Source organism: Pholis gunnellus, assembly GCF_910591455.1.
Source record: "Pholis gunnellus genome assembly, chromosome: 14".
Classification (NCBI taxonomy): Eukaryota; Metazoa; Chordata; class Actinopteri; order Perciformes; family Pholidae; genus Pholis; species Pholis gunnellus.
Window position 1 is genome coordinate 18219171 of NC_136541.1, and position 15983 is coordinate 18235153.

Consider the following 15983-nt stretch of genomic DNA (forward strand, 5'->3'; position numbering starts at 1 on the left):
TTACTAAAAAAAAATCTTCCCTTAAAACAATGCAAACTGATTTTGGGTTAACTGGTATATTTTCTGACTAAATTAAGTCTTCAAATAATAATAAAAAAATGATAATCCCAATTGTCAGATTTAAAGACAGATTATGTTGAAAAAGAAGAATTACATTCCCACTGACCTATTTGACTGATGATGACTCGACTCGAATGTGACACACGACCTTTGCTTTTACTAAACGTTATCTGAATAAATGGCACACAGAACACGCAATTCATCAAATGTCTTTGCATTAGAGTTTAGCATATCTACATTATATGTAGGCGATTTGTAATGCATTACATTGACATTGCTGCGTTTTCACTGTGTGCTGGTGCATTTTGTAATTAGACATAGTGCCTTTTTAATCTTTTAAAAAATGTTTGCTCTCTCTGATGAGGCTTTAATCTCCGCCACATGTCCAAACGCTTAAAAATCAGATCAATTACCAAGTCACATTCAGTCAAGTCACATTTTTCTGGCACTTCTCGCACGAACCCAAATTAAATTCAAAGTAAGCATCTGTCTATTATGGGGATGGATGGCAGAAGTATAGTCGTGTGTGTGTGTCTGTGGTAGTCGTGTTAATGCATGTATGTCCATGTGTACTGTATGTCCGTGTGTGTCTGACAGAGAGAGAGAGAGAGAGAGAGAGAGAGAGAGAGAGAGAGAGAGAGAGAGAGAGAGAGAGAGAGAGAAAAGAGCGAGTCTGTGCATATGTGTGTCTGTGCGTGTGTAATTAAAACAAGTGATTTTTTTTTTCTACATACAGATTATCCCTCTATCCCAGCTGGTCAGAGTTGGATTTGACCACCCCGACAACTAGAGAGAGGAAATCTCTTTGGGGCTAAATCCAAATTGGCACCCTTGATGATTTTTTTTTTTTTCAAAACTGAAAATGTGGGAGTGCTCTCTCATCGACTTGAAATCAGAACACAACAAAACATGTTTTTGGTAATACAACGCCCTAATTCTCCCTAAGAGACAGACAATACACACAAATGCCAAAATGGCCGAGCACTGTTTATTATTGTTGTTTTTTTGGCGGTTAATCATGCAGCAGCACTAATGCGTGATATGTCTTTGTGTGTAATTCTCGACTCTGTAACGCATCAATCAGCACAGATTGTTCCAGCTACGTTGATGTACTGCATTTGTGGAGGCATTATAGAAAAATTCAAGCCTTAAAAACGCTCATAGAGACACACAGCCATGGAGCTGCAGAGGTTTGTGCACATCTGTCCTGTTTTGTTTTTTTTATACACATGGACTCAGAGAGAGAGACTTAACAGTGACTGCCTTGTAATGAGGTCAAATCAGCTAACTGGTTCCTCATGTGAAAATGGAGAGACACTGCACAGTTGTACATTTTACTGTAAAGTATATTCACAACTATCTCTATAAATGTTCAAATAAGTTAATTAATGGCAATGTGTTAACGGTTATAAAGCCTCGCTAAGTTATTTCAAAATAATCCAAAACATTTGTCATCCAACTATTTGAACTGTACTAAGAGTTGGAAAACCCACAAATATGGAAAAGAGTTTTATTACCATTTCATAAAACAATCCATGAAACGATCAACCTAAATGCAATACAAACAATCAGGTCCTCAAGGAAAGTCTTTTATATAAAAATGAACACAGTATATTTATATAATTTGATCATATCTTGTTATGGCTGTCATGAGAGTCACTGAAATTGTCTTTCAATATAAATACCTTACAAAAAATAAGTAAAAATAATTAGCTTCACATATATTTCACAGCCTCAAAGTACTTTACACAGTTGATTAGAAAATGAGCTTTCAGTGCATTCATGCTCTTCCAATCCACATCCATCAGATCAAATTAAACGGCCTAAAGAGATTCAGTGTGCGGACAACAATCAAAATCAGGCACATAATTCAGGGATTATTAGTACACACTGCTCTTCTTTGTAACCGGTACAAGTTAAACTTGAAATGTGCTATGTTTGATAAATTAATTAGAAATTGTAGCTGTTCACATAATAACCATTCCAGCATATTTCTTCATATTAGTAGTAGTACATATTGGACAATACGATAGCAAGAAATTGTGAATTTCTTCATGTTAACCAGGGGCCATATTTTTATCATCACATACAGTATAGAGCACCTTCATTCGATCAAATGAATAATTTCATTGATCACACAACTCATTAATAAATAAATAAATTCCAAACATTAGAAATGATTATCCATTCATAATGCTGACTTACGAATAGTTATGTGTTTTGCCTTAAATTTCAAAATGTCGGAAAAAGTTATGAGCAAATGTTAGCTTTGGTTAAAATCATATTAGTAATACCTGAATAAGCAGCTACCGTCATGAATGCGAATCCAAAACAGCAACAGTTTAGTGGCTTACTGGGAGATGTTTGGTGGGAATTGTGCGCTGTTCGATATTCTTAATCTGCTTTTAGATCGCCGGTCTGTTGGTTTATTTTCTGCGTGACTACAGTTTGCTGGTGAAGCGAAGCGTTTCAAAACCTCAGAGCACTTGCAGAGCGGAATTTGCAGCAGCATCCAAACAGCTGAACATGTGTACAAAGTAACTTGTGTTTGTAGAAAATGTGACAAAGCGGCATTTTCTCAAACAAATATATTTTTTTGATACATAGTTGTTGTTTTTTTAAACACAAGTTAGTAATTACAGCAGCTTCAATCTGTTCTTACGAAGTATCAAATGCTGTTTTCTGTAAGAAATGTTGCTAATGCTAGTTAGCTACTTTCGTTTGTTAGCTACTTTTGCCTATGAAAATAAGGCTTGCGTCTGTTTCCCCTTATGTTGTATTGGTCAAGTAGCTGAAACTACTTTGAGCTGTCCCTTTAGTGTCTCTCCCGTCCTTAGCCTTGAGGCTCCAGATACACATTTCACTGTACAAGTGCTCAGGAGTTGTTGCGACAAAAATAGATAAAAATAAACTACAGGTAATGTCTGCTAGCTAGCTATTGAGCTAACAACATTTCCAGGGGTGGCAAAATTATGAATTTGGACAAATACCACAGGTCCAAGAAGACGACTTGTGACACTTTGAAAGTGTTAAATATGAATTTCATTTTCAAATCAGTTTCCTCTGTTGAAGGTGATGTTCAGTGTTTATTGATATGAAAACAACGCAGATCGTGTGGTGTTTTGAGTAAATTCTTTTCCCATCTTGGTGTTTTAAATTGCCAAATGTACATTTTTAAGAGAAGATCAACTTCCTCTCACGGAGGTGCTGACTGTGCAACAAAATTGACTTCTGGGTTGTTCAATTTAAACAGAGGCTGAGTTACTTCAAAATATTGCAAATTTCCTCGGCATCTACTAATATATAAAAATGTTTCATCTCTTTGACCATTTTGAGCTATATTCTCTGCTGTAAACAAAAAAGACCAAAACCACACAAACACTCTCCACATAGTCGAGTCTCAAAGGAAAGTTTCCTCGTAGTTCTCTCCAGGCTCCCCGAGTTCAGAGTCTCTGGATATTGATCTGGCGACTTCAGAGAGGTCACTGGCTGCTCTGGTCACGCTGTCATAAGATGGTGGCGAGGACAGTAGATTGTCCTCTGTTGTCTGTGCAATCTCCACCTCGACAAGTCCATAGTGATGCATCATGGAGGCTATTAGCCCCTCCGTTTCCGGAGCGTTCTCGATATCCACTACAGTCTCGTAGTTTATTTGTCTGTAGAGGTACGATGCCTGCTTCATCTGCCGGCGCACCAGGTGCCTCCTGTAACACCTCTGGATGACGATCGCGGACACCTCTTCTAGTTTGCGGCGCAGGGTGGACGTGATGGGCTCGTGGGAAATCTTGGAGGGGTTGGTCACCATGAACTTCTCCTCCATCTGCTGCTTGAGGGCGTCCATCTCACCCGACTCTCCCAGGACGCGCTTTGTGAAGGCAAACAGGATGTCCAGGCAGTGGATCCTATCCCCGCTGACCATGGGAAGGTCCATGGAGATCAGCTTGATCCTGTTGGGCTTGGCTATGCGCAGCGGCTCCGACAAGGTGTCAGCGAAGATTGACAGCATGGAGAACTCGATGAACTGCGTGGCCTCAGAATCAAACTTCTCCCAGACCTCATAAAACATTTCAAAGTCATCCTCGCTCAGCGGCTCTGTGCTCTCCTCAGTGGCAACGCTGAAGTTCTCCAGAATGATAGCTATATACATATTCACCACAATGAGGAAAGAAATGATTATGTAACTGACAAAGAAAGCTATGCCCACTGAGGGGCTGCCACAGTTTCCCCGGGTGTTAGTGCCAGTGTTGACAAAGCGGAAGTCGCACTCCTCTGGGGAGCTGGCCATGATGGGACTCAGGAGGTTGTCCCAACCAGCCGAGGTGCTGATCTGAAAAAGGCAGATCATGCTATTCCCAAAGGTCTCAAAGTTGAACATGTCGTCAAGCCCGTCTTGTTTTTTTACGTAGGCAAAGTTCGCCATACCAAAGATCGCATAGATGAACATGACGAGGAAAAGTAGGAGGCCAATGTTGAACAGCGCTGGCATGGACATCATTAAGGCAAACAGTAGAGTCCTTATTCCTTTGGCTGCACGTATAAGTCGAAGTACCCGTCCTATCCTTGCCAGTCTGATGACCCGAAACAGGGTCGGAGAAACAAAGTACTTCTCAATGATGTCGGCAAGAACAATTCCTGTAATGAGACAGAGAGACAAGGCGAGATTAGGATTATCTCATTGCACAAAAATGCACTTATACTTAAAGCTGCACTAATCCAAATGTATGTATTAATAAATTAATTATGTGTGATGTGAAAGCAGAAAACGTTCACCCGACAGTGAATGAAAATGCTCTTGATAAACCTACTGTATGCTACCGATCCAGCACCAAATGGCAACCAAAGTTAGCATCTAGCTGGAGATTAAAAGCAGCATTAAAGAGCCAGATATTTTCCTCGGCAATTGGTGGAGACCAAAACAGAGCTAAAAGTAGAGTGAATACTGAACGTATATTCATCTGCTGGACAGCGAAGCAACAACAAATACATGTTAATGTTGCTCCATGTCTACTAGAAGTGCAAATAAGCACCTGTTTGGTAACATGATAGCCATAATAATTGTACAAGGTCATAATGGGTCTGTGTTGTATTTACAGCTTGTTCCACTTCCTCCAAGAGGCCCAAAGAAAAATCTGTAAATGCAGCTTCAAGACTTTTAAACATATTGTAATTTATTGAACAGCGCCCAGAAGTGAATCTTTTATGACATAAAGTCACAGTAGAGAATACAGCAATTAATATCAACGGAACGAAGTAGGAAAATAAAGAACTAAGTAGAAAGCATTTGTCAAGGCTGCACACTCATCTATATCGGTTATTTGATTAATAAGAATGTTTAGAGATTTTATTCTGCACCTGGATTCGGATACATCTGCCAGAAATCTTTCATTGAAGGATGTACAGTAGTCCAAGAGAAAATAGCAAACATAAAAAGTAAAATTGCACAACGTTAAAAATATTCTTCTACCAAACAGCGGATAAACCAATGCTACTGAAAAATTCAACGCCCTTGGCAGAGGCAAAAGTTAATGGTGTACTTTCTTTTTTGTGTCTCCACTTACCCACGATAGAGAGAATTATCACCACAAAATCAAAGATGTTCCATGCAACTGTGAAGAAATAACAGCGAAGGGCAAAGATCTTGATCAGGCATTCGGTGGTGAAGATCACGATGAAGGCCAGGTTGATCTTGTTGAGGATGGTTTCCTTGCGCTCTGACTGTTCATCGGTTTCCACCATCATGGTCACCATGTTGATGATGATGAGCATCATGATCATGATGTCAAAGGCTTGCTTGGACACGAGATCGAAGAAGAAGGCTTGGAGAACATTCTAGGGATTGGGAAATACAAATGGCTGTTATTAGTACAATATTATGATGATTGTTAGCAGGCAGGAGGATATGAAGGATTGGAGGTTATCAATGCAACATAAAATTAGAAACATTTGACATTATATTATTTTACCGCAGGCCTTGGTATTGGCTTTTGAGGCTTTTTAGATCCCAACTTCTTCATAGCGTTGTAGTACTTCTTCTGCTCTTCAGTCATGAAGATATCCTGCCCACCTAAGTATAGGTAGAAACACCTGACGTTATCTTTACAGAAAATTGTTAAAATAATGTTTGATGATCAACAAAAGGTGGCAAAGGAAGCTGTGTACTTCCTAACTGAGCCAGTTAGTATTTGCACGCAAATCTTCATATTTACTTTTGCCTGGAGAATAAAATATTTGAAATCCATGACTGTGTAATTCTTTTTTTTTGACTGGGAAACAAATTGCATCTATCTTGTGAAGGTACAGAGTTGATTGCAAACACCAAGTGGTACGGGCCGTCAGTGTTTCCAATACTCATCTTTCTTTTTTGCTGATTGAAATTGTCAATAATGACACCGATGAAGAGATTGAGGGTGAAGAAGGAACCGAAAATGATGAAGACGACAAAGTAGAGGTACATGTAGAGGTTGATTTCTCTGATGGGTTGTTCCTCCACCTGAAACCAAACAGTCCAATAAGTCAGCTGGTTACTGTAGCATTGTTACGATGTAGGCCCTGGAAGTATATAGACATACTTACTCCTCTGGAGTCAACAGCTGCGTGCATTATTTCCATCCATCCTTTAAATGTAGCCTATAATACAATATTACCCAGCATTACTGTCAAGGCACTAACTAATGTTATGATCACATCAATTCTTCATGACACAAGAAAAACATGATTCCTAAACTGAAGGCGTGTTTAAAAGATTTGACAAACTTTTAAACAGTGCAGCAAAAAAAAAAAACACTCACCACTTGCAGAAGGGAAAGGTAGCCAAGTCCCACGTTGTCGAAGTTGACCTTCACCTTTGTCCAGTAGAACTGAGTGTCATTCATAGAGAGGCACTCTGACTTGTTGTTGACTACGGAGACGCTGTGGATGAAGCCGGTTCTGTTCACGCACTTCCCGAACTTGCCAGCAAACAGGTTGACCCCCATGATGCTGAAGATGAGCCAGAAGATGAGACACACGAGCAGCACATTCATGATGGAGGGGATGGCTCCTATGAGAGCGTTCACGACCACCTGATGAGCAACAGGTCAGATACAGGTTAGTATCACAGTAACACGGTTCTCCATGAGTCTGGTTACACATCTCTGAACCGCTGCCCACATTCTTTGTTCAGCTAATCATCCGAATGCATTGCCAAGTAGGTTTTCACATACATTGCCTGTTTAGTGCATGGTAAGAGAAAATAATAGATAATAGCAAGTATTGCAACAGTCAAGAAACATACGTAAAATATAAAATAGCAACAATATATCTGTTTTACGAAATAATAATTTAGCTACGCAGATTCAACTTTTAACCAATCAGGCAACAGATGTTTTAAACATCAACGCATGTTTGTCTACGAAATCTCAAATAATCTGGAGATTCTCAAGAAATCTCAATTCTGTTGAGATGTGACTTCAGTGTAGTTCAGAAAACGCATTTCTCACCCGCATGCCCTCAAATCTGGACAGAGCTCTGAGAGGCCTCAAAGCCCGGAGAGTCCTCAGGGACTTGATCGCAGCAAAGTCGGAATATCCCAGTGAATTTGCAACCAGGCTTATCAAGGACACCTATATAGAGTACAGAAAGACGAGTATACTGTGAGAATCATGAAAAGGATTCATCTTTTTTTTATAATACAAGCGGAAGAACAAAAACATTGTGAAAAGCACTGAATAAAGCAATATCACATACATAGTCTTATCAACATATTAGTTGGGGAACTGCATATATTTTCTTAGCAATTATATTACTTTTGAAGAAATCATTATAATAAAAGACCATAAAAGTTAATAACATTAGAAGAGCCATATCTTTTGAGTTTTATGTGTATTTTGGGACATTCCACAGTTAGGAACACTATTACTTAATTTTTTAGGTTTAGATTTGGTTTGGTTTTTGGTTAATCTTTTAGAAAATTTAGACTTCCACTCTATTCTACATCCAAAACGGACAGAACTAAATGGTATTCCGCTGTTGAATGACCCATGGATGACAGCCATGAATGGAAATGGGATGATGTAAATGAAAGAAGTTTATGTCATGATTGACGATGACAAAACACAGACAAGTATGCACATATGGACAAATAGTGTCCATGAATGCATACTCAGCTATATATCCATATAAAATATGCATATATATCAAATAGAGTGAGTTTTATAAAGAATTTAAATCTATCTTTTCCAAATTTGTTTCCCAATTTGCATCCAATTAAAGTTTATTAAAAACAATTTAGGACTTATAAGGTCCCAATGGTCTGAATTTCTTTATAAAAGTCTATTTACACACGTGTTTGTCCAATATATCTAAAGAAGATTCTCAAAATGTACTCTTGCGACAATAGAAGTCTTTGGCTCCAAGAAAGCACGGACAGAAAAATATAAAAACACTGTAAAAGAAAACAAGTTGGTAGTTTTCATGAAGAGAAACGAAAGGTTGGTAATTGCAATTATCAAAAGAATTTGTCTTTTCTCCTAAACAGACATAACAAATAACACTCAGCACATGAATTAGACACAACAGTTTAGACATAAGCGCCACCGGTGCATTTCTAAACTGACTCAAAAGTCTGTTAAGCAACATTTTCATAGGTTTAATATGCTATTATAATATGTTTTATTATGTATTATAATATAATATGTAAAGTACATCTTCTGTAGATAAACCTTAAGTATAAATGACACTGCATTTGTTTTTGATATAAAAGCCAAGGCCCCGAAGTGACTGAATCAAAGAATGACGGCTGAGTAACAGCCTCACATTTTTAGGTCATTTCAAAAGAAGTGCATTTGTTTGGACAGAAGACGGTGGCTTTTGATATCTCAACAGAAAGCACTTACGAGTGAAGAAACACAGAAGCATTTGTGAGGCAGATGCACGTTTCTAATCCCAGAGCCCATACTCACCTGAGACCTGCTAACTACAACTTACCCTAACAATAGAGCGGTCTGTGGCAATCTGTGTAACAGCAGGTGAAATCAGAGGAAGTCAAGTCAGGCCTCGGGCAGCACGCCTCGGGCACTTTGGATGACCACTACAGAGCCACATCCATTTTACCCAACAGTTTAAATGTAGTGGAACATGACTCCAATGACTGGAGCACTTCTTTTAATTCGTCAAAGCAAACGTAAAATTGTACAATGTAACAATTATTTAGTGTGCGATTTAACTGCGTGTTTCTGGTTAATTGATCCAGGTTGTATAAACAGTTGTCTGGAGTTTGTTTTAAATAGGAGGAGCTGATGGTGGGATTAATAAAGTTGTTTCGAATTTGACGCACGATTTCAGTCATGAAGGCGGCCGGTTGTTGTAAAGCATACATGGGTGGTCAAGTGCTTTCCTGTAAATAATGTGACACTCATCAAGCTGTAAATCCCACAAACAAGCAATGTTTAGCTACAACGAGAGGGGTTCAACTTCAACCTCAATTCTCAACACGTGACTGCATCCTTTTTATGTGGTGCAACAAAAAAGCGTGAAATGTTGGCTTACGTCCACGATAAGAAAGTCGAGCCAGCACCAGTAGTTGGTGAAATACTTCTTGAAGCCGTACGCGATCCACTTGAGGAACATCTCCAACACAAAGATGTAGGAGAAGACCTTGTCGGCATACTCCAACACCACCTTCACGACTTTTCTCTTCTCAATGTAGATGTCTTCAAATGCCTGCAGCAGGAGAGGGACAGAAGTGTGAGGAAACACGACAACATCACATCACACCACACCACTGCTGTTGGTTTAACATACAAAACTAATTCATTTCAGTTGAACTTTAAGGTTATCATACGAAAACTAGTTGTTTTAAATACAATCATTTTTCATTACGGTTTGAGAAAACACTTAAACATTGTCCCTAAAACCAAATAAAGCCATTAAGTTTCAGTACCATGGGGGTGATATTACACTGCAATCAGGCACTAAACAGAACTGGGATCAGACACTGAAGTGAATGAAGCAGAAACCACAGTTTTCTAATACGTGCAGGACATTATTTTTTATTTACATTCAGTAATCTCTATATATTCTCTCTCTATAGTTTTCACTTAGTTAGTGGCGGAGTCTGCCATTCACAGTCAGAATTCTTCGCAGGTATGCTATGCATCCATGTAAACCAGTCTCACGGTTTACTGCTCACTCTCTTACAGTTGTATCAGAGCTGTGTTGAGACACTGCAAATGCAAACCCAACATTTCCTGCTGCTGCTACTTCACAATAAAAGCATTGAAGACAACTGTGGTGTGGAAAACGTCTTGTGCTGTGTGCTGCGTGAAATCCGATGCCATGCTCATGGCATGATGGGAAAAGGATGATTTAACTGATTTCATTATTAAAAACAATGACACGTACAAACAATGATAACTAACAAACCAAAAAAAAAGTGTTATAGAAAATAAATGAGCCGCACCAGAGCCCCACTGCTGAGCAGGATCATGAAGATGATGAAAGTCTCAAACCAGCTGTGTTCCACAATCTGGTAGCAGGTCTTCCTCAGCCTCCACCAGGCCTGGCCCAGACCACGGCTCGTATCGATTTTACAGCACTGACAGTGCCTCATGCACACTGAGCAAAAACAAACCAGTGCAGACATGAAGGAATTATGCTGTACAAAGAACTTATAACGTATGAAATGATTGCTTTGACGAATCGTTTGACATGGTTACAACTCTAAATTCTCAATTCTCACATTCTGGGAAGCATTCCTCCGGCTCCATACTCTCTTCAGCCAGCTCTGACAAGTTGTCCACCTCTTCTCCAGGCTTCCTCAGATCCACCGTGCTGCCCTCTGATAGGCTGATCATCTCCTGTGAGGTGAGAGGTCTCACTGTTACCAACCAATTTCTTGCTTATACTTTTCATCAAACATTGTGTGAACACATGTATAGCACAGAATACAGGTAGTATCATGCGGTTGTTTTCCATCAGCTGTCAAAGGCTAAACACCTGCTGTGACATCACTGTTTGGGGGTGTGGCCATGTGCGCAATATGCTTCTAAGTTTCAAACAGAGCAGCGCAGCAGCATTTCTCTGCCCTGTGTTCAGCGTGGATTCATCCCATCAGAGCTAGCTCACCTAGATGTACCGCCTTGCCTTTTTAATCTCCTCTGAGCCTTAATTCAGTTTTGATGAGATTTCCGTGTGTTGTAACAGCAACATATTTAACACGATTTATAGGACAGAGGGGCAGCTTCAATCCTATAAACTGGTACGAAGTCTAATCCAGCATTAAAGAGCATCCGCAGGACCTGGCAACCAGATTACCAGCATTACTAGTGTCAGTGCTCGAAGACGGAGTAGAGAGAATGTGCACTGATGGCATTTTGAGACAATTAGTGCCACATGTACTGTGTGCAGTTGTGATACATGCACACATAGACTGATTGGCCTTTGTTCTTTCAAGTGATCAACTTCAAAATGTGTAAAGTAACACTTTATTCATGACTAACTTCTTAATAAACACAATCTTGCCATTATTCAGTATTCAAAGTGAAATGTATCCTTCTTTACGGCTGAGCAGCTGCTGATGCCCTGTTAAGCTGATGGAAGGCTAGTTTTTTTTGTTGTCATTTCCATTTCCTCTGGTGAGGTGCGGAGCAGAGCAGGACAGGGAAATATGAAGAGAGAGAGCGCCAGACTGCAGCCCGCTCTGCTCAGCCCGGCCCTGCCTGGCTCTGCTCAGCTGTGTCACTTTAATCTGCTCTGCAGGGCCTGGCTCCACATCTGGCCAGCTGCTGTCTGCCTGCCAGAGAAGAAGAAGACTGGAGCGACACATCCTCCACCTCAACAATCCTCCGGCCCACAGGACAATGGGAGACAGGGGAATGCAGGTGAAACAGGAAGGGCGAATGAGGCAAGAGGAAGAAACAGGGAGCTTGATAAAGAGAGGCTGAGAGAGAGAGATATTTGCTCAACTAATACACATGAAAGTTAGCAACAATAGCCTTTGAATGATAATAAGTAATGCATACTGCAAGTTAGTTATTGTAAACTTACTCAAGTAGCCAATGTTCTTGAATATTTCTTCAAACTTTATTTATCCATGGTGTTTGCGCCAAGAAGGTGTCTTCAGAATCCGTAAATCAACTGTTGTCCAAACTATTTCAAACTATTTCAAACTATGTCAAACTATGTCAAACTATGGCAAGACTTACTACACAAGAAATAGTCTGACACATGCCCCCCCCCATGAAACCATATGTTGTGCTGGTAGGCAGATTGTGTTTCCTGTCAGAGTCAGGCTAGAGTCAGGCTAGACAGGCTAGAGTCAGGCTAGCTGTTTTACTCCGTTTCCAGTCTTTGTGCTAAGCTAAGCTAACTTAATTTTCAGCGTACAGACATGAGTACAGAATAGATCTTTACTTCTGCCAAGAAAGCAAATAACCATACCTCCAAAAATGTTGAACTATATCTTTAATTATGGCTTGCTCAGCAAACGGTGGTCGGACAGCTTGTCGTCTTATAATATAAACAATGCTAATATTACAAGTAATAGAGCTGGCATAGCTACCTCAGTCTGACTTGTGACTCTCAGTAGCCTATGCTTGGCATAGTGGTCCCCAAACACTCTTTTTGTTGGTCTTCTTGCTCTTCTTAAGTAGCGATGAATCACACATCAGGCCTATTAATTAGCATATGGATTTAAGCATAGCTTTGCCCACCTTTAGTCCGAGTACAGGCCTAATCAACCAGAATAAGTGCAAACACCTGTGCCGGTGTCAAGAGCCTTTCAACATTGCTGCATCCCTAAGATAATAGGCCTTTACCACAGCGGACATTTTGACTTGTCATAGTAGGACAACAGGTGTTACTCATAACACTAACGATGGCTCTGCTCAATGTCAAGAACTATAGATTTGACCTAAAACTGAGAGTCAAAACAAAAACTGATAGATGAATCCTTTGAAACAATTATCTTGGGTACAGAGCCAGTGAACAACCTGCCACTAAAATCATGTCCTGCAGGTTCCATGATCTCCACCATTTAAATATGCAGAACTACCTTTCTTTTTGACATGTGTCGTCTTACACTGTAAATAGGATGACAACACTGTTAATGAAGCCTTAACAACAAGGACAGAAGCACTGTATTTGCATCAAAGTAAAGCTTCAAAATCTACTGTGTTTAGGATGTGGTAGTAGAAACTCACAGTCCACGCAGTACATACTTTTTTTTATTAAAGTGTATTTTGTTACTAATTGGGAAATTAGAGACGTTGTTTAGTTTGCTTAGTACACTTTTAGATACTTTTAACCATAACCGAGCAAGTCAGTCTTCAGCAAGGCAGCTGTACACGTAAAAATGTTAAACATGTCTCCTTGCAAGCTTTCAATTAAATGTATATGAAGAGCAAACTTCACAATAATAAATGAATAATGAACGAATATTTACTTGGAGCTGTTCCTCCAAGAAAAAGCTTATTTTCCCTACGATTAATACTAAATTACTGTACATAAATATTTTCAGGAAACTTCCTGGTAAATTATTAGGAAATTACAGTCCAATAAAATAAAGCGTTAGCCATAATGCTTGCTGTAGTATTGTATGTCTAACAAAATGAAAAATGTAAGCCTTTAGCATATTTTCATTTGCTAAAATTAGCTACAACTATTTGAAATTAAAACCACCACAGCCATGGTTAATTTAGCCTCAAGTCAACAATAATCCACGTCAAACACAAAGAGAATATACAACACAGAAGTGAGTTAACTTGGATTCTTCTTACGTTTACAGTGTTGTTTTTGATGGGAAATTTGCTTCTGGCTTCACCCAAAGCGTGATGTAACAGCAGTAGCAGCTGATCAGTGTAGCTGATCATTTTTGCACAAAAACTATTTCGGTAGATATACATTTGGTAGATAATACCATCCAAAGACCACTGCAAAGGTAAACCAAGAGGGTTCAGGTCTGGCGTAAAACACAGGAGGTGAAAAACCCACCGGCTTGTTGTCTTCATCCTCTGACGACTCAGAAACCTCCTCCTCCTCCAGAAACTCCACATCCGACTCTCCGGGTGCGATGGGAACGATGACGGTCAAGTTGGGGTTCGTCATGTAGCTGTCCCCCTCTGGTATGATGTACTTTTCGCCGTAGCGTCCACAAATCCCACCATTGCTTTCCACGTGATTCCCAACCAGCTTGGTGGCCTGATTGACCTTCTGCTTCCGACGCTTCAAGCTGCGGTTGAAGAGGTCGGCGATGCACGTGGTGAGCCAGGTGACACCAGAATGGATGCGGGCGATGGCGATCTGGATGTTGTTCAAATCGCCATCTTCTTCTGGGGCAGAGAGGTTGTCGGAGCTGAAGGAGCTGAGCAGCAGGGCCAGAAAAAGATTCAACACCTGTGGACAGATAGGTGTTGTGTCACATTACTTATTTGGTTTGGAGAAACAACAACACAACAATTTTACAACCTCACAGCCATTTAGCCTGAATATGGCAGAAAATGCTGTATTTACATTGTGCTTGTATCAACATTTATCTTTCTTGACAAGTCAGAGCGTAGTTTAGCCTGTAAGCTTAAGCATACGTGTACCTCGTGCATGACATGACCTTCTCCCTATTTTGTCAACACTGGCAAATCCTGCATTGTAAATTCAGGAGCATATTCTACACAGATATGCTCAGGCACATATGGCTGCTGTGAGCCACACTGAAATCAAGTTTTCAAGCATCCAACTCCCAAGTAATCTGTCTACTAGCTTAGAGAGCAGCAGCATCAAGCACATCTCTGCACAGCAGCATGTGTGTGTGTGTGTGTGTGTGTGTGTGTGTGTGTGTGCATGTGTGATGTGCACAGTTGGTAAGGATCATCTTTAGCCACTGAGCCAGTCAGAGATGGGGAGCATGAGCAGATGATTAGTGATGAATGCCCTCCAGCCTTCTCGCCCCTAAGCATCCTGGATAATCCCTTTGGATAAACAGCTTTCCCATGATTCACGTGTGGTGAAGGTTTCTGTGCATTAAACTCAATAAGAAGCACCGTCGTGATCTTTGCCCAGACAACAGGGTCACTGAAGGTGCTATGTGCCCTTTAAGTCGTTTCACCACTCATCTTATGTCAGTGCTTCTGAAGGGGCAGAAAGAGTATTTGAAGAGTCAGAAGGTGTGAACTGGTGTGAAATCACCAGGGTAAAGATGACAAATGGTGCTGGAGGTAGAGAAGACAAGTAACTTTGCAATTGAACGTTTGCTAAGCCCCGCCTCCTTAGTTAGTGTTGCTACTCCTGTCAAGCTTTGCCTTCTGGCATGGCACAAAAGGCAGTTTACAGAAATATCCAAGGCAGCTTTAATACTCAAAATGTGTAGTTATTTTTGAAACATGTCTATAAAAACAGGCTCTTCAAAACTACAAATGTGAGTTGGTTGAAAACTCAATCTCCTGCTGACTTTGTAAAGTTTTCTTGGTTTCGCAAACAAAAGTCCCGTCAATCTTCTTAAATGTGGACATGACGGCTACATAACAAATATTGTGCTTAAAGACTGAGGCTAAAGCGTCATGTCTCAGCCAAAAAGTCAGAATTCCCACAAGCTCATGATCCATGCAGAAGACGTGGGGATGAATGAGCAGTATTGTAAGGGCATTGCAGGGTAGAGTAGTGAGCCATAGTATTATAGTATAGAATTATGACGAGAATTACCGCTCTGTGGTTGTATAACTCCGCCAAACAGTCAAGTTGCAGTTACATCCATGTCTGTCCAGGACGACATCATTTTATCCTTTTAGACATTTGTGTGAAATTGTCATAAAAAGCACGTGAATTCTTCAGTCATGGCAAAAACGTGTTTTGTGAGGTCAGTAGCCATTGACCACCGTACACCGAATTCTAACCAGTTCATCCTTGAGTCCAAGTGAACATTTGTGCCAAACTTGAAGAACTTCACTCAAGGTACA

General features: G+C 40.2%; 1 protein-coding gene across 1 annotated transcript in view; it reads right to left on the minus strand.

Moving 5' to 3' along the window:
- Positions 1-3460: 3460 nt before the first annotated feature.
- LOC306706632 (sodium channel protein type 5 subunit alpha-like) overlaps positions 3461-15983 on the minus strand; it is a gene marked incomplete at both ends in the record, with an annotated part of 28864 nt that continues 16341 nt past the window's right edge. The window contains 11 exons of the mRNA XM_079173778.1: positions 3461-4692; positions 5619-5889; positions 6024-6124; positions 6409-6550; positions 6634-6687; positions 6849-7121; positions 7539-7661; positions 9586-9759; positions 10499-10653; positions 10778-10895; positions 14029-14430. Coding sequence (XP_079029904.1) covers positions 3461-4692; positions 5619-5889; positions 6024-6124; positions 6409-6550; positions 6634-6687; positions 6849-7121; positions 7539-7661; positions 9586-9759; positions 10499-10653; positions 10778-10895; positions 14029-14430 — 3045 coding nt within the window. The remainder of the gene's footprint in view (positions 4693-5618; positions 5890-6023; positions 6125-6408; positions 6551-6633; positions 6688-6848; positions 7122-7538; positions 7662-9585; positions 9760-10498; positions 10654-10777; positions 10896-14028; positions 14431-15983) is intronic.